At 35.4% G+C, this 22,664-nt stretch overlaps 1 protein-coding gene across 1 annotated transcript in view; it reads left to right on the plus strand.

The window, feature by feature from the left end:
* Positions 1–20,011, plus strand: part of STXBP3 (syntaxin binding protein 3) — a 53,934-nt gene extending 33,923 nt beyond the window's left edge. Inside the window, exons 10-19 of the mRNA XM_055402109.2 lie at positions 322–417; positions 793–850; positions 5,277–5,342; positions 6,123–6,203; positions 7,093–7,231; positions 8,605–8,711; positions 9,267–9,359; positions 11,477–11,562; positions 18,301–18,449; positions 19,280–20,011. Coding sequence (XP_055258084.1) covers positions 322–417; positions 793–850; positions 5,277–5,342; positions 6,123–6,203; positions 7,093–7,231; positions 8,605–8,711; positions 9,267–9,359; positions 11,477–11,562; positions 18,301–18,449; positions 19,280–19,374 — 970 coding nt within the window. The 3' untranslated portion in view covers positions 19,375–20,011. The remainder of the gene's footprint in view (positions 1–321; positions 418–792; positions 851–5,276; positions 5,343–6,122; positions 6,204–7,092; positions 7,232–8,604; positions 8,712–9,266; positions 9,360–11,476; positions 11,563–18,300; positions 18,450–19,279) is intronic.
* The last annotated feature ends 2,653 nt before the right edge of the window (positions 20,012–22,664 follow it).

Below are 22,664 nucleotides of genomic sequence, written 5' to 3' on the forward strand. Positions count from 1 at the left end.
ATTAGAATACAAGTTGTTAATATATTCACTCTTGTTAAAGTTGACTGTGGAACACTGAATTTTTGTTTCTAAGATACTGAAATAAAACTCTGTAATAATGACAGCAAAAAATAACATTGAAAGTAAAAAGGTCATGGTCAGCATAGCACTTTTATTTTTGTTGTATGGATAACAATATGCCTTAGTTTTGAGTAGGTATTCATTATCCTCGTAAAATTCAGTTTCTTGAGCTGTGTCTTAAAATTGTTACTTATAAAAATTTTTCTTTTACTTTCTCAGGCACAAAATAATCCAAAAGTTTCATACTTCTCTTACTTGTAGATATAAGACAGATGGGAAGGAAAAGGAGGCAATCCTTGAAGAAGATGATGACCTCTGGGTCAAAATTCGACATCGCCATATCGCAGTTGTATTAGAGTATGTGAACCTGTTTTAATTTTTGTTCCATATTTTTAAAAAAAGTACTAATTACAGAGTACTAATAGTACATTTTTTAATCTTAAGATATTTTTGTGAATTACACTTTCCGTTCCATCACTCAGTCGTGTCCGACTCTATGCGACCCCGTGGACTGTAGCCTACCAGGCTTCTCCGTCCATGGGATTCTCCAGGCAAGAATACTGGAGTGGGTTACCGTTTCCTTCTCCAGGGGATCTTCCCGACCCAGGGAACAAACCCGGGTCTCCCGCATTGGGGGCAGGCGCTTTAACCTCTGAGCCACCAGGGAAGCCCAATTACACTTTAGAAATTTAAAGAATTTGAAATTTAAAAAATTTTCTTATAATTTAACAGGGAAATTCCCAAGCTTATGAAGGAAATTTCATCAACAAAGAAAGCAACAGAAGGAAAGGTAAGAGTGTTACTGTAACTTTCAAGGTATGACAAAGGTGAATTTTAAAGTTTGTGTAAAATTTTTATCTTGTTAACTTTCCATTTGAGAAGTTTCTAACATACACAAAGTAGAGAAGATAAACTTTCTTGTACCTGTTACCCAGCCTCAACACTTAGCAACATTTTATCTGTCTTGCTACATTTAAAGTTTATTTTTAAAAGACCATTTAGCCAATTGCATAAACGTATTCATGTTAGGGTTTTTAATATTAAGGTATAGTGGCTCAGTGATAAAGAATTGGCCTGCAGTGCAGGAGACCCAGGTTTGATCCCTGGGTCGGGAAGATCCTCTGGAGAAGGGAATGGCAACCCACTTCAGTAGTCTTGCCTGGGAAATCCCATGGGGACAGAGGTGCCTGGCAGGCTACAGTCCATGGGGTCGCAGTGTCAGACACAACTGAGCAACTAACACTTTCACTTTTCGCATTCACCTAAATAAAATGCACAAATCTTAAGTGTATACTGAATAACTTTTTACATACATATATTTGTATTCATACACACACACATGTAAACACACACCATGTGGAACTACCACCTAAATCAAGATATAGGACATTTCTGTCATCTCAGAAAGTTGCACAATAATATCTATGGATAAAGAAAATTTAGACTATCCTTTTGACTCTTTATACATTTTACACTAATTTTCTTGGTACCTCCTATTTGGTATTTTCTTGGTATTCTCTTAGTACCTCCTAGCAGTAAAATGTAGAATAGAACTGGTGACAGGATATCCTTGTCTCATTCCCAGCCTTGGGGGAAATGTGTTTGATATTTCATCATTGGGTATTATGGTTGTTGTTTATTGTTTAGTTGCTAAGTTATGTCCGACTCTTTTGCAACTCCATGAACTGTAGCCCACCAGGCTCCTTTGTCCATGGAATTTTCCAGACAAGAATACTGGAGTGGGTTGCCATTTCCTACTCCAGGGGACCTTCCTGACCCAGGGATTGAACCTGCAGCTTCTGTGTCTCCTGCATCGGCAGGCAGATTCTTTACCACTGAGCCACCAGAGAAGATCCCGGGTATTATGGTAGTTTCAGGTTATTTTAGATACATCCTTTGTCAGATTAAGAAGTTCCCTTCTATTCCATATTTGTCAACAAGTTTGTTTGTTTTTTTTAAATCAACAATGGGTGTCAGATTTCATCAAATGCTTTTTCGGCACCTATTAAATTATTTTTTCCTTTTTTATTCTGTTAATGTGATGAGTTACATTCATTGTTCTCTTAACATTAAAACATCCATATGTTCTTGGAATTAGCTCCACTAAATATGGTACCTTATCCCTTTTCTATATCACTGGATTCTGCTTGCTAATATTTTGTTTAGAATGTTTACTTCTAGGTTTATGAGCAATAGTATTTCTAGATTTATGAGCAATAATTCTTTTTATTCTTGTGGTGATGTTCTAGGCAGTTTTGGTGGCAAAATTATGTTGGTCTAAAATAAATTGTTAATGCTTTCCCTGTTGTATTATTCTCTGGAAGTGTTTGTGTGACGTTGTCGTTACTTGTTCCATCATTGCTTGAAAGACTTCACAACTGAAGCAGTCTGGGCATGGAGTTTTCTTTATGGGGAAGTCTTTAATTATAAGGTCTTTAATAGGTACAGAGCTCTTCAGATTTTAATTTTTTCTTATATCACTTTTGGGATATTGCATTTTAAAGGGATTTGTCTATTACATCTACATTTTCAAATATCCTCTTATCTTCTCAGTGTCTATAGAACCTGTAGCTATGTTCTATTTAATCCTAATTTTGTTGATTTGTGTTTTAGCCTCTTTACTATTAACATCCCCTGTTTATATATTATTAGTATTTCAAAGAACCAACTTTTCGCTTTGCTGATTTTTCTTTTGTATGTTACTTTTATATTGAATTGATTTCAACTTTCTTTGGCTTGTTTTTCTAACTTCTTGAGTCGGATGTTAAGAACTTTGATTTTTTACTTTTTTCTCTCCTGTGTATATTTAGTTATTTCCTTCTTAACATTATGTAGCTGCATTTCCCAAGTTTTAGAATAACCTATTTTTATTTCAATTTAGCTCAGAATATTTTCTCTTATTATAATTTTTTCTTTGACTCGTGTTATAAAGGAATTTTTTTTTAAATTTCAAAGAGTTTGTGAGTTTTCTACTTATCTTACTGTCTGAGTTGTAATTTAATTATATAGTGGTCAGAGAATGGAGTCTGTATGAGTTTAGTCCTTTGAAATTTGTTCAGGCTTGGCTTGTGACCTATCATGATCTGTTGTAGTAAATACCCTATGTGTACTTGAAAAGAATACAAATTCTGTGAATGTTAATTAAGCCAAGTTGGTTCATCATGTTATTCAAATATTCTATTTCTTAACAAATTTTTATCTGTTTTTTATATCAGTTACCAGGAATGGTATAATGTATGGCTGAATTAGTCTATTTTTTTTTTAATAATCTTGTCAACTCTCAAAGCCATATCAACTGACGCAGCCTTGTTTAATTAGACTCTTTATAAATTTAAGATAGTTTTTTTCTATTGAATTTATCTTTTATCAGTATAAAATGTCATTTTAGTTTTCATTTGCAATATTCCTTGTCTTAAACTGTATTTTGTCTGATTTTAATATAGCCATACCTGCTTTATTTTGACTAGTGCTATTTTGAACTGAGTTAGAAAGTAAAGTTCCCCTTTTATAGTGTATGATTCTATATATATTATAGAGAGTTTTGACAAATGTATGCTCTCATATAACCACAGCCACGATATAGGACGGTTCCGTCAGTATCCCCCATTGCCTTCTGCCACTTTGTAGACAACCTCTCCACCTTAGAACCACTATTCTTTTTTTCTATTATTATAGCTTTGCCTTTTCCAGAATGACAGCTAAGTGTCATTTATGTAATAACATAATAATAACAACAATATGGCTTTTTAATTTAATCTATCGCACTTGACATTCACCCATGTGACATATAACAGTAGCTTCGACATTTTTATTGCTGAGTAGTATTCCACTGTATGAATATATTGTATGGATGTTATCCGTTCACAAATTGCAGAACATTTAGGTTTTTTCCCTGGTTGATGGCAATTACAAGTAAAGCCACTATGAACATTCAGGTTTTGTGTGAACAGATGTTTTCATTCACTTGTTTAAGTAAGAGTGGGATTGCTGGGTCATATAGTAAATGTATATTTAATCATATAGAAAACTTCCAAACTTACTAGTTTGCTGTACCATTTTACGGTCTCACCAATAATGTATGTCATTCACTGTGTTTTTAATTTCAAAGATTGCATTTAGTTTTGGGACATTCATTGAATTTTTTTTAATAAAGTCTGATTCTTTACTGATATACTCCATCTTTTCATTCATTTATAGTTTATCTTTTCCTGTTTTCTTTAACATGAATGTGTTGTTTTAAATTCCTTGTCTGCTAGCTCCAGCATCTGGATCATTTTGAGTCTGCTCGTATTGACTGTTTTTATCACTTGAGTATCACTTTTACCTGTTTTACATGTCCAGTTTGTATATTATATGTTGGACCTTGTGGATGCTATATTGCAGAGGCTGTTGATGATGTTCTGTCTACAAAGAGTACTGAGTTCTGTTCTGGCAGTCAGTTAATTTGCTGGTGAATAACCTAGATTGTGTGGAAATTTCATGTGAGGCTTTTGTTACGTTGAGTGTATTTCACTTTTGCATTTAGTTCAAAGACATAGTCCTTCCAGGGCTGAATATCTGGGATGTTCACCTAGAGCTCTTTACTTTGTCTGGGTCAGAGAATGCCAATACTGTCTTAGTGTAAAGACCATCTGAAATCTCTGCAGTCATTCTCTGTTAGGCGTCTACTACTTATGCCCTGTACACATGCAGCTTAGTATTTGGCCAGGATCCTAAGGCATCACCTCTACACATCTGTGAGTTATGCTATGACTGTCTTTTACTTTCTAGTACCTTGGACCGCAAACCCTACCTCAGTAGCTCCAAACTCTGATCTCTTTTTCCTCTGCTCAGAGAGACTTTTTTTCTACTTGAACTCTGCCTCCTTTCACTGTGCTTTGGAAAATGTTCCAGGGAAGAGCCGATGAGTGCAGGGATCACCTCCTGTGCTTTCCTTTGCTCAAGTAACCTAACTTTGAACTATTTTTAAGACATCGTTTGCTTGAAAGCTGTTGTCTTTTTTTATTTTGTCCAATTTTGGTTTTGTTTATGGAGGGAGAATAATTTTTATATCAGCTACTTTTATAACATCGCTACAACTGGAAACCTCTTGAAATTGTTTTTTAATTAGCAAATATTTAGTAAATTGATAAAATGTAAAACTATAGGATTTAAAAGTTATTGAATAAAATAACTGAATCATAAGTTAGTTTTTTAAAATGTTTGATTTTTCCTAGACATCACTTAGCGCTCTTACCCAGCTGATGAAAAAGATGCCCCATTTCCGTAAACAGATTACTAAGGTAAGCGGTATCATATATAAGAAATCATTTTTAATTTATTAGTCCACCGAGTTCTGTAGTCAAGTTTAGCAGTGGGTGTCATGGAATACTTGGTATTAGTTGTCCTTTAAACCCTTACTTTAGGTCTGAGAAATACCCCAAATGTCTAAGCTACCCAATAGAGTTCTCTGTATTTGTTCAGATCCAGCCAAAACTTTTTTATATCTTTGTCTTGAACAGCTACAGAAACTTTATTTTTTATCAGCTTAATAAGAAAATTCAACATTGGATTGACAAGTCCTTGTTACTATGCTTGCATCTTTGAATTAATAGTTACACATTAGTAAATTTTAAAGCAATTAAAGCTGTGTGGGCAGGTAAACTATTTTCTTTTGTTGTTTTTGCTGTTCCAATCCTTCTCAGAAGTCATTGTCAGAATAATGTTTAAATTTTTTTTATCTTATTAGTCCCTAATCAAAAATCAATAAGATAAATTCAAACTTTTTCTGCTTGACTTTATGGACTTAACTGGTTTTTTCTCACTGTATTTTTCACTACTCGTAAACCCAATACAAGTTCAACCCTTTCGTTCTGTTTTTTTGTGGTCTGTTGATTATCCCCTTTAGATCATGGTAATTTCCACTTTTTTTCTTTCTTGAGTTGTTTCCCTTGATTTACATGGTACCTCCTTCCCACCTAAGCTCATACTTCCTTTCAGGCCCATCTCAAAAGTTTAGTATTATCAGTTACACAGAAAGAAATGAAAATGCTTTAAATAATTGATTTTTTTCTGTTTTTCAGCAAGTTGTTCATCTTAACTTAGCAGAGGATTGCATGAGTAAATTCAGGCCTAATATAGAAAAGCTCTGCAAAACTGAACAGGTAAGTGCAGAGTCAGAAACACCTATGTTCAAGGTAGGTTTCCAGAATTAACTTTGTAAGGTAAAACCTAACTTTTTGCTCAATATAGTGCCCTAAACCATACCATCTCTTTTAGAAGGAGATACACCCACTTGGTATTTAATACAATATTCCTTACCAACGCTAACAAGTAGCTATGCAGTATCATGTTAATAGTAGGCTGTCCCTCCTAATCTGCATGTTTGGTTGAATGGGATGATTTCAGTGTTTGGAGCATTAATTCAGGGTGACATTGTTGGCTGGCCTTTTTCAGTGGGTGCAGCATTTCAGGTAGCACCCTGCAGAGTACTGTGTAGGCACATTTAATAAAAGGCTCCTCTCTGATGCCAAAACTATTCAGATCAGTACTGTCTAATAGAAATACAATGCAAGTCATATGTAATTTAAAATATTCTAGTCGTTACATTAAAAATGTAAAATGAGATGAGTGTGGTTAATTTTAATAATATACTCAATTTAACTCAGTACATCCAGAATACTGTCATTTCAACATGTAATCAGTATAAAACAATTATTGAAATATTCTATACTTTTTTTCATATGTAAATCTTCAAGCTCTGTTGTTTTAATTTATAGCACATCTTGATTCAGACTAGACCCACTTCAAGTGCTCAGTAGCCACATGTAGCTCATGTCTACCATATTAGCAAAAGTTTAGATTAATAATTTTCTTCCTTTCTGAATTGTTTTGACTTTTTACATTTGATACAGTAATAGTTTACAAGTGATGCTCACATTCCCTATGAAATACCATCAATGTTCCATTAAAATTTGGCAAATTTTAGTAAAATTTTTAACTGAAAAATGAATTTAGATCATAGATCACTGACTATATTTCATTTTCACTAAGGACCTGGCACTTGGAACTGATGCAGAAGGACAGAAAGTCAAAGATGCTATGCGAGTACTCCTTCCAGTTCTTCTCAGCAAAAATCATGATAATTATGATAAAATAAGAGCAATCCTACTTTATATCTTCAGTATTAATGGTAATATAGATTGTTTATTTTTTAATGAATATATTAAGATAAAGATACCCAGCTCTAAAATCACTTTACAATAAGTGGTTTCAGTTCAGTTCAGTCGCTCAGTCGTGTCCAGCTCTTCATGACCCCATGAATCACAGCACGCCAGGCCTCCCTGTCCATCACCAACTCCCGGAGTTCACTCAAACTCATGTCCATCGAGTCGGTGATGCCATCCAGCCATCTCATTCTCGGTTGTTCCCATCTCCTTCCGCCCCCAATCCCTCCCAGCATCAGAGTCTTTTCCAGTGAGTCAACTCGAAGCATGAGGTGGCCAAAGTATTGGAGTTTCAGCTTTAGCATCAGTCCTTCCAATGAACACCCAGGATTGATCTCCTCTAGAATGGACTGGTTGGATCTCCTTGCAGTCCAAGGGACTCTCAAGAGTCTTCTCCAGCACCACAGTTCAAAAGCATCAATTCTTCGGCACTCAGCTTTCTTCACAGTCCAACTCTCACATCCATACATGACCACGGGAAAAACCATAGCCTTGACTAGACCTTTGTTGGCAAAGTAATGTCTCTGCTTTTTAATATGCTATCTAGGCTGGTCATAACTTTCCTTCCAAGGAGTAAGCATCTTTTAATTTCATGGCTGCAATCAGCATCCACAGTGATTTTGGAGCCCAAAAAAATAAAGTCTGACACTGCTTCCACTGTTTCCCCATCTATTTCCCATGAAGTGATGGGACCAGATGCCATGATCTTTGTTTTCTGAATGTTGAGCTTCAAGCCAACCTTTTCACTCTCCTCTTTCACTTTCATCAAGAGGCTTTTGAGTTCCTCTTCACTTTCTGCCATAAGGGTGGTGTCATCTGCATATCTGAGGTTATTGATATTTCTTCCAGCAGTCTTGATTACAGCTTGTGCTTCTTCCAGCCCAGTGTTCCTCATGATGTACTCTGCATATAAGTTAAATAAGCAGGGTGACAATATACAACCTTGACACACTTTTTACTACTGGCCATAAGAGAATCTTAGAAAAATTAAAGTGAAAGTGGAAGTTGCTCAGTCGTGTCCCTTTGTGACCCCATGGACTGTAAAGTCCATGAAATTCTGTAGGCCAGAATACTGGAGTGGGTAGCCTTTCCCTTCTCCAAGGGATCTTCCCAACCCAGGGATCGAACCCAGGGATCGAACCCAGGTCTCCCGCAGGAGAATTGAAAGTAGTGGTTAAAGTTGATTAAGATAAATAAAAGGAAAAATGTGAAATTGGGGGCAGACTGAAGGTTATATAATTTAAATGTTTGCTTTCTTTAAAAAAAAGCTTCATTTTTGGGTCCCTAAACCTAGAAATGATTGTGTAGCAATTATTTGTGCATTCATTTTTTATCTAAGGAACTACAGAAGAAAACTTGGACAGGTTGATCCAGAATGTAAAGATAGAAAATGAAAGTGACATGATTCGTAACTGGATCTACCTTGGTGTTCCCATTGTCCCTCCAGTAAGAAATCTTACATTCTGTATATACTTATACATGTGCGTGCATGGTTGTTTGCATTAGATATGTTTTCTTATGTGGGAATCCATGTGGATAGTCTTCTTAATTTCCTTTGTAGATTTGGTAAGGAAAATATTAAAAATTTTATTTTCTTTTCCATGCATGAGTAATTTTGACATATACATTTTTCTAGTGAATTTATATCTTTTAGCTTCTGTTGTAATTTGCTATTTATGCTTTTCTTTCTATGATTTATTTATAGCAAAATTTGAAGAAGTCTGTGTAGAATCTTATTCTTTCCTATCAAGTTTTATATAAGCATTTTGGAGAAAACACACTTTCTGATACTATCATAAATTTAATCATTAATGTACAGAAATACTATGAAGTTATGTGACTACACTTATTCAGATTTTTTTAGTGGACTTTTCCACTCTTAGTTTTAAGTCAAATGCAACGTCGTATTTGTTGTAAATTAAACATCTTGATAGAAAAGATAAAGAGAGTATCACTAAAGAAAATCACTGATTTTTAGTTTTTTTCCTCTAATAATATTAGTCTCAACAAGGCAGACCATCAAGAAAGGATCGGTCTGCAGAAGAAACTTTTCAACTGTCTAGATGGACGCCTTTCATCAAAGATATTTTGGAGGTAAAATTCATTAAATTTTATTTATACTCTGCCCTTTGAAGAATATTTTTTACTCTCTGTCCATTTATCTGTCAGTTTGAGCATATCTGTGGGTCAGGAATTATCTGCAGTACTGAGAGGGTTCACAAAAGGCTGTATCTGATATCAAGGGAGAAGATGAAGCTCTTGGAAGTTCTGCCTTAAAGATTGTCAATTTGTACCACTAATTGCCTCAAAATAAATTTAAAAAAATAAGCACCCGCATGCTTTATGAAAAAAACTCTGTTGTTTGAAATTACTATGTAGCAGAAATATAAGTAATTTAGTTGAATGAAAGGTCAACAAAATAACGTTTTTTGTGACTACTGTTAGAGTGTTAAATTCCAATATTCTTAGAAATGGATTTGTGATTAAAATGTAAACCTCACTATCATTTGCTTTTGTAATCGACAGATGGCCAATTCTTTTAGTACTGTTTGCTTTTAGAAAATAATTTTCAATTATAGGAAGTTAGAAAATGAACTAATAATTGCATTATGAGCTCAGTAAAGTCATAATCAGACAGTTCTATTTATTCCAATTTGCTTTTAAGTTATTAAACATTAATTTCTACTTTCCTTTGGAAATTGTGTACAGTTTATTCCCATGATTTTTCTGTTTTGCTTGACTAATTCTGTGTCATTTACACATGCTTGATATAGATGAAGATTTAGACTTTTTTCCCTGCGGTGTAAGATTTTTTTTTCCTGATCTGTAACAAGGATGTGGGGCTTCCCTGGTGGCTCAGAGGTTAAAGCGTCTCCCTCCAATGCGGGAGACCCGGGTTCAATCCCTGGGTCGGGAAGATCCCCTGGAGAAGGAAACGGTAACCCACTCCAGTATTCTTGCCTGGAGAATCCCATGGACGGAGAAGCCTGGTAGGCTACAGTCCACGGGGTCGTGAAGAGTCGGACACAACTGAGCGACGCAACAGAACAAGGATGTGGAACTAAGGAGTTTTTCTTTGCTATTGATAGTATTTTAAAAATAAGAATTGACCTTCTCAAACCCTTTAACAAGGATTTGCATGTTAAATTCAAAAACTCCACTTTACCTCAATAGCAACCTAAGGCCTTTAGGGTTCTCCTGAAGCTTTGATTCTTCACATCTTGCAATCTTATTGAAATACTCTAGGACTACTGAGTACCTTGTGTCCATTCCTACTTGTTACTGTTTGTGCGACTATGTCCTAAAGCTGTGGTGTTCTAAATCAGTGGTCTTCAAACTTTTAATTATGCACACTTTCTCATAATAAATGTGATCAGGAGCCTACAGTATGTGGCTATTTATAAACTATGTAAGTGCTGTATTGATTAAAACACTATATGTTTGTTTATAACTATATAAATGCTGTACTGATAAAACACTATGTGTGTATTATATGCATACACATAAATATCAAAAGATGTTAACCATAAAAAGAAGGAAACATTTTTAAATGAAAAAGAAAGCTGCTTCCTTCTCATCAGATGGTCTTGAGTACACCTAGGCCAGGATGCACATTTTTGTTTTAAAGCCATCACTATGAAGGGCAAAGACTTCCCTGGTGGCTCTGACAGTAAGGTGTCTGCCTACAATGCGGGAGACCAGGGTTCAATCCCTGGGTCGGGAAGATCTCCTGGAGAAGGAAATGGCAACCCACTCCAGTATTCTTGCCTAGAAAAATCCATGGACGAAGGAGCCTGTTTGGCTATTGTCCGTGGGGTCACAAAGAGTCAGACACAACTGAACAACTTCAGTTATGAAAGGCAAGGCCTGGACTCTGGTCGCCTAAGAGGTCTGCCAGGAGTAAGATGGTATTTAGAAACCCCTAGCATTCTCGAGATAAAGACCCTGATAAAGTACCTGGGATTTTCACACCAAAGTGGGAACCCTCCAAATAAGAAATGTAGGCATGCAATAAATATTGGTTTAATAATTGCATTAATTTTGTAGCAAATTAGATTTGTGAGTTTCAAAAAGAGGGCTAACCTTATTTTATTAAATATGTATCCTTATGTTCTTTAATTGTAAATACAAGTTTTGAGTTTTACGTAAAACAAACAAAATCTTGGCGTTTATAATATCTTTTTGATGGATTTAATTCTTATCTTCCCTAGGATGCCATTGATAACAGATTAGATTCAAAAGAGTGGCCATATTGTTCCCAGTGCCCAGCAGTCTGGAATGGCTCAGGAGCAGTAAGGTAAAATCTATAAATGAAAGTCAGTGAAATTTTCACTGTGGTATTGCAGACTAATAATTGAAATGGTACACAGATATTCCTATATTGATAACTCTCCTTGAAGCATGTAGTCACTTAAAAGGTAGTTTTTCTTTAACTATAACCTGTCTTAATGAATCCAGATATGCAATGGTAAAGAATCCTCCTGCCAGTGTAAGAGACTTGGGTTTGATCCCTGGTTGGGAAGATCCCCTGGAGTAGGAAATGGTAACTCACTCCAATATTCTTTCCAGGAAAATTCCAGGGACAGAAAAGTCCATGGGGTCACAAAGAGCCAGACATGACTGAGCGACTGACATACAGACACACATGCATACATACACACAAATAAACAATATGAAAATGTGCTTTATTATAAAAAATATTTTCATGGAACTAGAGAAGAGTTTCTCCCCTTATCTTTTTTTTTCTTTACATTAGCAGATGCCATTATCCTTTTTGATGACTTTTGGTGAGAAAATATTTGAAGCATTCAGAAATCTATAGATAGTATTATAATGCATACCCTATACTTAGAACCCAGATTAACAAATGAATCATTTTAAGTACAGTTCAAGCTTCCTATATATCACTGTCTGATTTTTATTATTCTCCCTTCTTCACTATCTTGAATTTGCTGTTTATCATTGACCTATATATCTTCATAAATTTTCTACATGTATTTGTATTCTAAACAATGTATAAAGTTCTGTTTTGCAGGATTTTTCTACTGGTCTTTGGCTTTTAGCAGTTTAACTATTATGTGCCTAAGTGGAGTTCTTTTTGTGTTTGTTCTTCCTGGGGTTAGTTGAATTTTCTTGGATTTACAAGTTAATAGTTCTCATCAAAATTTGGGAAGTTTTCTGCTGCTCTTTCTTCAAATTTTTTCTGCCCACTTCTTTCTCCCTCTTCTGCTTTTGAAGCTCCATCACTCAGATGTTGGAATGTTTGACTTTGTCTTATGGGTCACTGAAGCTGTCTACCTTTCTTCCACCTTTTCTCTTTCTGTTCTTCAGATATGCTAATATCTATTGACCCATCTTCAGTTCTTTGATTCTTTAGTCTGACATCTCAAATCTGCTACTGAGCCCATCTACTGAATTTTTCATTTCATTATTGTACTAATCACCTTTTGAGTTTCCATTTGCTGCTTTTTTTACTTTCCATTTCTCTTTTGAAATTCTCCATTGATTAACATTTTGTTACCATAATTTTCTTTAATTATTTGATCATATTTATAACAGTATCTTTGAAGTCTGCTAAATCCAACATCTGAATTCACTTTGGGTCAGTTTCTGTTGATGGATTTTTTTCCAGCATGTGTATCACCCTTTATTGTTTTCTTACACATCTACTAATTTTTGGCTGAAAATTAGGCCTTTAAGATACTGTATTATGTAACAGCAATTCTAAGCTGTTTTTTGTTTTAGTAACTTGTATAGATTTAAGCAGTGGGATCAATGCCCCCTTGCAGTGTAGCCACTGATGTCATTGTAGGGCTTTTTTTATTTTAAATTTAATTTTTTAGCTTGGTTGCTAGTAGTTGCCCTATGTTTGAATAGTTTAGAGGTCAGCCAGTTATCTAGGCAGAGGTTGTATTTAGACACCTCAAGCCTGTAAACCTTCCATCGACTGCTGATCAATCTGATTGTGGGTTAAGGACTGCATTACAAGTCATAGTCAGTTCTTGAGTCTTCTCCCCAATCCCCCTTCTTTTTTTCCTATTTTTTTCATTGGGCTTTCTCTGGGTTACCCTGGCACAGGCATAATTTGGCAGTCAGCTAGGATGTGGGGGGACTTTGTCTTCTTTGGCTTTCTTACTCTCAGGGTTTCCCCATTAAATTTCTGTGCTCCCGGCGCCACAGGGCTTCTACTCTAAACCATTTTTAACTAGCAAAGCTGTAGGATTTTGTCCTCACTTTGCTTCCTACCTTGTATCAAGTCTTCTGCCTCAGGCAGTAGAATTGGTGGTTCTCTCAGCCAGCTTCAAGTCAGTAAAGCTACAGTTTTTGCTGAGTTGGAAGAACTGTGCAGGTTGGATGTAACCTCAGGCCAAAAGGTGTCATAGTCACCACCACCATTCTTACCTATATACTAACATTTTTTAAGAGTAAATGCTTCTTAATTTGTCGTTTGCCTGTGGTTCATTTTCCCAAGTGATCTGAAATGGTTTTTTCCCCACAGTTTCATCCAGGCTTATACTTGTTTTCTTGGCGGGCAGTCTTCTGACCATCTTACTCTATCATGACACCAAGCTGTCTTTGTGTTTTCAGTCTTAATATAAATGGTGTCATGTTGTGTCTTCCTGCAGTTTTTTAAAAAATCTATTTATTTATTTATTTTTGGTTGCACTGGGTCTTCATTGCTGTGTGCAGGCTTCTTCTAGTTTGGTGAGCAGAGGCTACTCTTTGTTGTACGTGGGCTTCTCATTGCAGGGCCTCCCGTTTTGCTACAGGCTCAAGGTTCATGGGCTTCTGAAGTTGCAGCACGCAGGCTAAGTAGCTGTGACACGTGGGTTTCAGTAGTTGCAGCTTATGGGCTCAGTAGTTGCAGCTCAAGGGCTCTAGAGCACGGGCTCAGTAGTTGTGTGCGTGGGCTTTAGTTGCTCTGCAGCATGTGGGGTCTTCCCAGACCAGGGATCAAACATGTGTCCCTTGCGTTGGCAGGCAGATTCTTATCTACTGTATCACCAGGGAAGTCCTGCAACTTGCTTTTAAGTTTCTCTCAACATTATCCTTGTGATATTTATCCCAAATTGACATATGTATAAATTTTTTTTGCTGCTGTTTGGTGTATTCTTATATGGTTATCACAGTTTATTCATGTATTTTCCACACAGTGGAAAGTTAGACTAGGTCAAAACTAGCACCCTTCCTAACAATATGCCGTAAGCATTCTTACACATTTACGTGTGTTTGAGTATTTCTTTAGGGTAATTCTCTTGGTCTAAGGACCTTTTATTTAGTTTTATTTTTCCCTTTTCTCCTATTTTAGAAGTTACATAGCTTATTTGTACTTTCATAGCAGTTATCTTTAGAATTATAGTACACATCTTTGACTCACCGAAGTCTGAGATTAGCGTCTTTGCCCTCTTGATGAACAGTACAGAGCTTTTGAAAACTTAATTCAAACTACACACTCCTTAAATGTTCTCTTAATTCTTTTATTGTTTTACCATGTGTCTTCTTTATTTCCAGAATTAATGATGAGCGTTATTTTTTTTTTTAGTTGTATGTGCATCTTAACCAGTTATGTTGTGTACCACTTCTGCTTGCATCCCCTTTTTTGAGCTCAGTTATATTCTTTTCTGATGTGTATCCTTTAGAAATTTCTTCAGTGTGTGTCTCTTGGTGGTAGGGTCCCTATGGTTTTCTCTGTCTGAAAATGTCTTTATTATTGTTCTTACATGATAGCTTTGTATTTCTAGCTCATGGTAATTTTCACACAACACTGAGGTGTTGTTCTGCTGTTTCTTGGTTTCCATTTTAGCTCTTGGGAAGGTGTATGTGTGGGGGTGGGGTGTTTTCTGTCAGTTTTATCATACTTTTATAAAGGTAATTTGCCTTTTCTCTCTGGTTGCTTTTTGTCTTTGATATTCTGTACATTTCCCCTGCTTTGTCTACCTGAGGGTTTATTTTTACTTCTTTCATTGGGATTCAAATGTATTTCCTAAAATCTGAGGTTTCATATCTTTCATAAATTCTTGTTTTATTCAAACACCTCATATTATTTTCATGCCTTGTAATCTCTCTTGAGTTTTAATATTTTTATTTTTTTTAGAAATTGTCCTTGTTTCTTTTTCAGATATGCTTGGATTTCCTTGTCCTTGTCTGCTTTCTATTCTACTTTATTATCATTTTCAACATACTTAGTTTATTTTTTACTAAAATAGTAAATACTAAAATTTAATAAATTCAACATCTGACATTCTTTGGGTTCTAATTTTACTGCTTTTCATTTCTGCAGACACTTAACGGTTGCTTATTTCCTCGTGTGCTTTGTTGTTTTGGATTCTGAGCTTATTTCAGTACCCAGGATCGAGAGTGTTACCTTTAGAGAGGTTTTGCATATGAATCTTTCAGCTATGCTTTTAAAAAGATGTTTGCTCTTATTTTAACAGGAGCTTCTGGGTGGTTTCTAGAGTGAGAGTTCTAGGATACAGAGATTTAATCATTTATGTGTCTTTCAGAGGATAAAACTAGCACAGAGTCTTAGACATACACATGAAACACATTAAATGTAATACTGTTGTCCTGAAGTTGCTATTCAGAAGTTTAAAAATTGTTAGAATCACATAATCATTTTGAGCAAATATTACTTGTTTTTCTTTTGCTTTTCTAGCTTTATCTTGTCTTTTTTGGACATTTTTAAACCACAGTTGTACTTTTAATATGTCCTTGATTTATTCTGTAAAGAAACCAAGAAGGTGTCTTGTTCCTCTTTTACCTTTCAAAACCAGCTACTAAATCTCTTTACTTTTTCTGTCGTTTACTACCTTGTCATTCCTTACAATGGCAGATGGAAATTACCATCCGAAAGGCTAGATTGAGAACATTATTAAAAGTTTACCATGATATCCTATATTGTATGTCTTAGAGGTATTTAGAATATGGTTTCCAAAGTGGGTATAAGATAATACATTGGATACTATTCTTACACTAGGAAAAGGAGAAGTTAAGGTTTATTTTACTAGAACACATATATAATTTAGACATTTTTAATAGACATAAATGTTTATTTTAAAATACTTAGTTTTCAAATAAAAGCTCAGAATTTTTACCAGTGGGGTATGGGAACAAATATAGTGATTTTTAGGACTTAAAGCAGTGCTACCCAATAGAACTTTCTTACAATAATGGAATGTCATTTATCTGCACTGTCCTGTTTATAACCACTGCTACTGCTAAGTCACTTCAGTCGTGTCCGACTCTGTGTGACCCCATAGACAGAAGCCCACCAGGCTTTCCCATCCCTGGGATTCTCCAGGCAAGAACACTGGAGTGGGTTGCCATTTCCTTCTCCACTAGCCATAACATAACTGTTGAGCACTTGATATGTAGCTCGTGTGACTGAGAAACTGAATTTTTAATTTTAGTTGTTTAAATTGCCTCATGTGGCTAGTGACTACTATCTTGATCTGTGCAGATCTAGAGCATTCTAAGGGGGGAGGGGGTAGAAATAACAACTGTTTATTTAGTGGTTTCCCAGTATCAGATTCCATACAGTGTGTTCTGTATATTATTGCATTTAATCTTGAAAACAACCCTTGAGGTTTAGAGAGAGGTTTAGGTTTAAGTAACTTGCTAAAAATAATACAGAATTAAGAAGCAGAAGCAGAGTTGGAACCCACATTGCTCTTTTTCTTTTTTTAAACCAACATTATTGAGGTAATTGATTTCATAATGTTGCATATGTTTAAGGTATACAGCTTGATGTTTTGATACATTGTGAAATCACCACATGCTAGTTAATATATCCATCACCTCCACATACACATAATTACCATTTTCCTTCTTTCTTTTTTTGTGGCAAGAAGACTTAATTAAAATCTGTCCTCTTAGCATATTTCAAATATACAGTATGGTTTTGTTAATTGTAGTCTCCACGCTCTGTATTAGATCTCTAGAACTTACTCATCTTGCATGGTTGAATTTTGTGCCCTTTTGACCAACAGTGTGTCATTCTCTTACCCTGCCCACCTTCCTTGCCCACCAGCATTCTTCTCTCTGCTTTTGTGAGTTTGACTGTTTTTGATTCCACATATAAGTGAGACAGATCATGCAGTCTTTCTGAGTCTGCCTTATTTTACTTAGCATAATTGCCTCCCAGTTTATTCGTGTTGTTGCAGATAGAAGAATTTGCTTCTTTTTTAAGGATGAACAATATTCTACAGTATGTATACACAATTTTTTTTTCGGTCAGTTTGTTCATTGATGGACATTTAGCTTATTTTTATATCTTTACTATTGTGAATAATGCTGCATTGAACACAGGCGTGCAGATATGTGTTGGATATCTCCTATCTAGATATCTCAGTACTTCACTGAGTTCCAGCAAGGGACATTCCAGTACCACATTAGCTCCAAATCAGTACCTGCGCTTCCCCCACCTCCTCTGTGTCTTTAAAACTCTACTACTGTCTCAATGCAACCTGCCCTGCTTTTATTTAACTTTAGTTAAGTCATAGACTTTCCAGGTATACTGTGTATTTATCTGAAATAAATAAGACAGGCCCTTAGCTCTGTTTGGGACTTCCCAGATAGCTCAGAGGTAAAAAATCCATCTGCAGTGCTGGAGACACAGGAGACGCAACTTTGATCCCTGGGTTGGGAAGTCCCCTGGAGGAGGAAATAGCAACCCACTCCAATATTCTTGCCTGGAAAATCCCATGGATAGAGGAGCCTGGTGGGATGTAGTACATGGGATTGCAAAGAGTTGGACACGACTGAGCACACACACACACATATAGCTCTGTTTTATAGGTAAACATGTTAAGCTAGATTATGAGTCATTTGTCCAAACTCTCAGATCAAAATTGAACTTAAAGTGGGGCTCTCCTGCCTAGCTCGTGGTGCTCCAGTCATACCATAGTTAAGTCATTTTCTTAAAATCAATTCAGTTGGTGCCAAATTTGAGTTTGCCTGAGTTAGGCTCTTTTAAAAGACTACAAGTAGTATGGCTTTGGAAATATTTTTAATGTGTTCATGTTTATTTTTTTAGTGCTCGGCAGAAACCCAGAACTACTTACTTAGAGGATCGAAAAAATGGGTCTAAGCTGATTGTTTTTGTGATCGGAGGAATTACTTACTCAGAAATGCGTTGTGCTTATGAAGTTTCTCAGGCACATAAGTCCTGTGAAGTTATTATTGGTAAGACTTGTGTTTTCCTTTTGTCTACTTTTTTAAAACAAACTCTTAGATGCAAAAATATATATGTAAAACTTTATCTTGTAATTTACATTTAGAACTAAATTGTTGAATGCAAAAAAGTATTTTTTGAATCAGTGTGTTTTATCTGATGTACCAGTTTTTTCCTGGTAGACCTTTTGATGATTTTCTTAAATTACAATTCTGATTTTGAGAGAATGAGTTTCAGGAATATTGCATTCTTTAAATATCATTAAATATATCCTTAAAAGTATTTCATCCTATCCTTTTCTTGCTTTCATGATTAAATACTTTTTGAAACATTTATTTCTACTACAGAAATATTTTGAAACTTTTTGTGGCTGTGGACCTGATGTTGGCTGAGCCCGTATGGAATTTAGTTTTAGGAATTTCAGTCAAAGCCTCTGATACCTAGACTCTCCTGACCTATGGAGATGCAGCATTTGTACATCAAGCTTCAGCCTGTGGTTCTGCTTAACAGTTCTCTGTGACTGAATTCACAGTGACTCTTGCTGTTCTGTCAGGGGGACAGGCTAACCTCCAATTTTGCTCTTCTGTGTATCAAAATATAGTACAAAGTGGTAACTACAGTACAAAATATAGTAGTGGGCATTGTTTGTGAAGGGTTACTGAGTGTGCTTAATGAAGAGGAAGGATTAAAATATTGTAGTTTAGGAAGGCATCCTACAGAAACTTTGTTAAGCTGGCCCAAGCTACTGCACTTTGTGACTTTGGAGGACAAGTCAATATAGTGAGCCAGGGAAAACTGATTTGACTGCTGGCCTCTGAAGATGTACCTTTTCCTCTTCCAGGATCCACGCATATTTTAACACCCAGAAAGCTGTTGGATGATATAAAGATGCTGAATAAACCCGAGGATAAAGTCTCCTTTACTAAAGATGAATAATGCTTTGGGTGGGGGTCAACTTAGAGATTCTTATTAATGTGTTCAGCTAAAATAGATCGAGACATTGTTGCTCTCGTGTAATTTAAACAGTGTAAATATTTTAAGGAATAATGACTTTCAGATGTATTTCTTAAGGGACTGTTTATGATTATATATCATTGAATTTGTCATTTTTAATTTAAATATTGTTGCTGCTTTGTGGATGACGAGAAGAAATGTTAAAATGCTTTCTAAAAGGAAATGTTTTCAGCTTTGGAACAGAATATATTATAGTTGTGGGTAATTTTTCACAGCCTACCTGTGTACATACTAACTACTTACTAGATACCTGTCTGTCTTATGCTGGAATATAGTTTTTGGGGAAACAATGATTTTAAATGAAAAGATTATAAAAGTGAAAACTGTAAATTTGTATGTATAATAGAATGATTTCCTAAAAGTGCAGTTTTTCTTTCAACTGAAAATTCATGACTTCTTTTATATGTAAAGTAATTCAATCATTAATTGAAATATTTTACAGCATTTACTGTCTTGCTAGATATTTCTAAAAAACAATTTTATATAATTTTGAAATGTTTAAATTAGCAAACAAATAATCATGAACATTCTAAGAGAAAATAAATACATACTTACAAAAATTATCTTTGTTTTTTGGCGGGGAGGATGGGAACATTGGGAAACTTTAAATTTCTAAGAGAATTACAAAGAAGTAAAAGAATGTATCATCATCTTTCCACCAAGGTAACTCCTTTTGACTTAGATGATAATGATGTAGTCTTTGCATGAGGTTGGATAATGTGAGGATGTGGGTGTACATGTGTTACACCCACACATGGGAACCCCTCCTCTCCATTCCCGATCTCTCCTTTTACCTGGCCTCGTCGTGTTCTGTCATATAATGGACCCTAATTTTATATATCATTTATCTTCAGAATTTTGCTCTTACAAATAATGCTGCATTGTTTGGGTACATACTTTTGCAAACTTATACAAATATTTCTTTAATGTAAATTTCTAGTGAGGACATAGCTGTCAAAATGTTTGTACATTTAAAATACTGATACCACCATTTAAAATTTTTATTTAGATAAATGTATCACTTTTCCTTTATGGCCTCCAAATTTGTATTGTACTGGAGCTGTCTTTGCACCCAAGGTTGTAAATTCACCCATTGATCTTCTAGAGCATTTTGATAGGTTCATTTTATTTTTCATAGGTAACTCTCACCATCCCTCCGGAATTGATTAGTATGAAAATGTATGCTGGATATTGTCTCTTAGCATTTGGCATTATGTCCCAATGCCTCCCCATTCCATATCACAAGGGATGAAAAGCTAAAAAGGAAGTTTTTCAGACTCAAAGGTAAGTGGGGTTCTGAACAGGTTAGATTCTGCCTGTTTTTGTATTTTCATTTGGTCAGGGTTTTGAAGGTAGAAAGGAGGCAGAGGCCATCTGCTGTGGCTGTGTCAGTGGACAAGTAAGTTCCTACCTACAGGAGTTGTTTGTAGCAGCCAGACTGCACGCTTTAGTGTCTGTCACCTGCTTCATGGATATGAGGCAGTCTGGTGGCAGCTGGTGGCACTACCTTCCTATTTCTGGGGTCAGATTGTGATATGACATGGAACTAAAAATAGAGTCCCAAGTTTCTTCCCCTGCAGCTTTTCCCATGATTTTTAAGAACTAAATTCGCTATATTAAAACACTCTCTTCTTAAAATATCTAGAGGAGTTTCTATTCCTTCAGAGAACCCTGACTGATAAAGTATTTAACAGAGATCCATCTTTATTTCTTTCTAAATAGATACCGTACCAAATTTTATTGGGCAATCCCTCTTTCCCCAATTAATCTTAAATACCTTGCTCATAAACTAAGTTTGAATTTTTGTCTGTTTCGATATTCTTTTTTATTGATTTATAGTTTTTTTATTTTCTTCTATTTTATATTTTTAAATTTCTATTGGAGTATAGTTGATTTACAATGCTATGTTAGTTTCAGGTGTGCAGGAAAGTGAATCAGTTATACATATACATCTATCCACTCTTCAGCTTTTTTCCCATATAAGCCATTATAGAGTTCGCTGTGCTATTCAGTAGGTCCTTATTAGTTATTCATTTTATATTTAGTAGAATATATATGTCAATCCTAATCTCCCAGTTTATTCCCTATTTTAGAGATTTTTTTTTAATGTGGACCACTTTTTTAAAGTCTTTTGAATCTTTTACAACACTGCTTCTGTTGTGGTCTTTTGGCTGCAAAGCATGTGGGATCCCAGCTCCCCAACCAGGGATCAAGCCTGCACCCCCTGCACTAGCAGGTAAAGTCCCAATCACTGGGCCCCCAGGGGAGTCCCTCTAATTCATTAATCATTATTGTTTTATTTGGCTGTGGTGGGTCTTAGTTGTGACACACAGGATCTTTGATCTTTGTGCTGCATGGGGGTGTTTTGGTTGGAGCATGCAAACCCTTAGCTGGGGCATGTGGGATATAGTTTCCCGACCAGGGATTGGACCTGAGCTCCCTGCATTGGGAACGTGGAGTCTTACCAGTGGGCCACTAGGGAAGTCCCTCCCTATTTTAATTCATGTTGTGTTAATAGCTGGACATAATCTCTATTCTACCCATACCAGAATTACTGTGTTTTTTTGTTTGTTTGTTTTTTCAGAAATTCTCTGGGTATTGCATTTTTAAAAAGTGAACTTTAACATCATTTTCTTAATACCAAAAGTTATTTTGATATTTTCATTAGGTTCATAGTAAACTTATAGGTTAATTCAGGGAAAATACGACCTTAAAAATCATTATTTTCTTTATACAGGTATTGCATATTGCCATAGTATTTTTCACGGTTCCACCTAAGTTGGATCTTCTATCATGTTTTTCAGACAGATTTTTTTTTATATATAGGAAAGTTACTGCTTTGACATATTAATTTCAGAACTTGCTATTTTACTAAGTAATGCTAATAATAATGTACAAATGCTTTATATGTGAGGCACTGTTTTTAAGTGCTTCAGTTCAGTCGCTCAGTCGTGTGCTTACATTACATCATTTATTCCTTTGAAAATAGGCACTATTATCATCTCCATTTTAAAGCTTAGGAAGGCTAAGGTACAAAAAGTTTATTTAATTTAACCTGGATGACATGTATATGTGGAGAGGAAAGGTTTGACATTAATAAACTTTTCTTTGTTTCTGTTTTTAATTGAAGTATAGTTGACTTACAGTGTATTAATTGCTGTTGTACAGCGAAATGATTCAGTTGTACATACACGTACACTTCTTTTGGATAG

The sequence above is a fragment of the Moschus berezovskii genome, chromosome 4 (assembly GCF_049115385.1).
Source record: "Moschus berezovskii isolate FMDL1 chromosome 4, NW_MosBer_1.0, whole genome shotgun sequence".
NCBI classification, from domain to species: Eukaryota; Metazoa; Chordata; class Mammalia; order Artiodactyla; family Moschidae; genus Moschus; species Moschus berezovskii.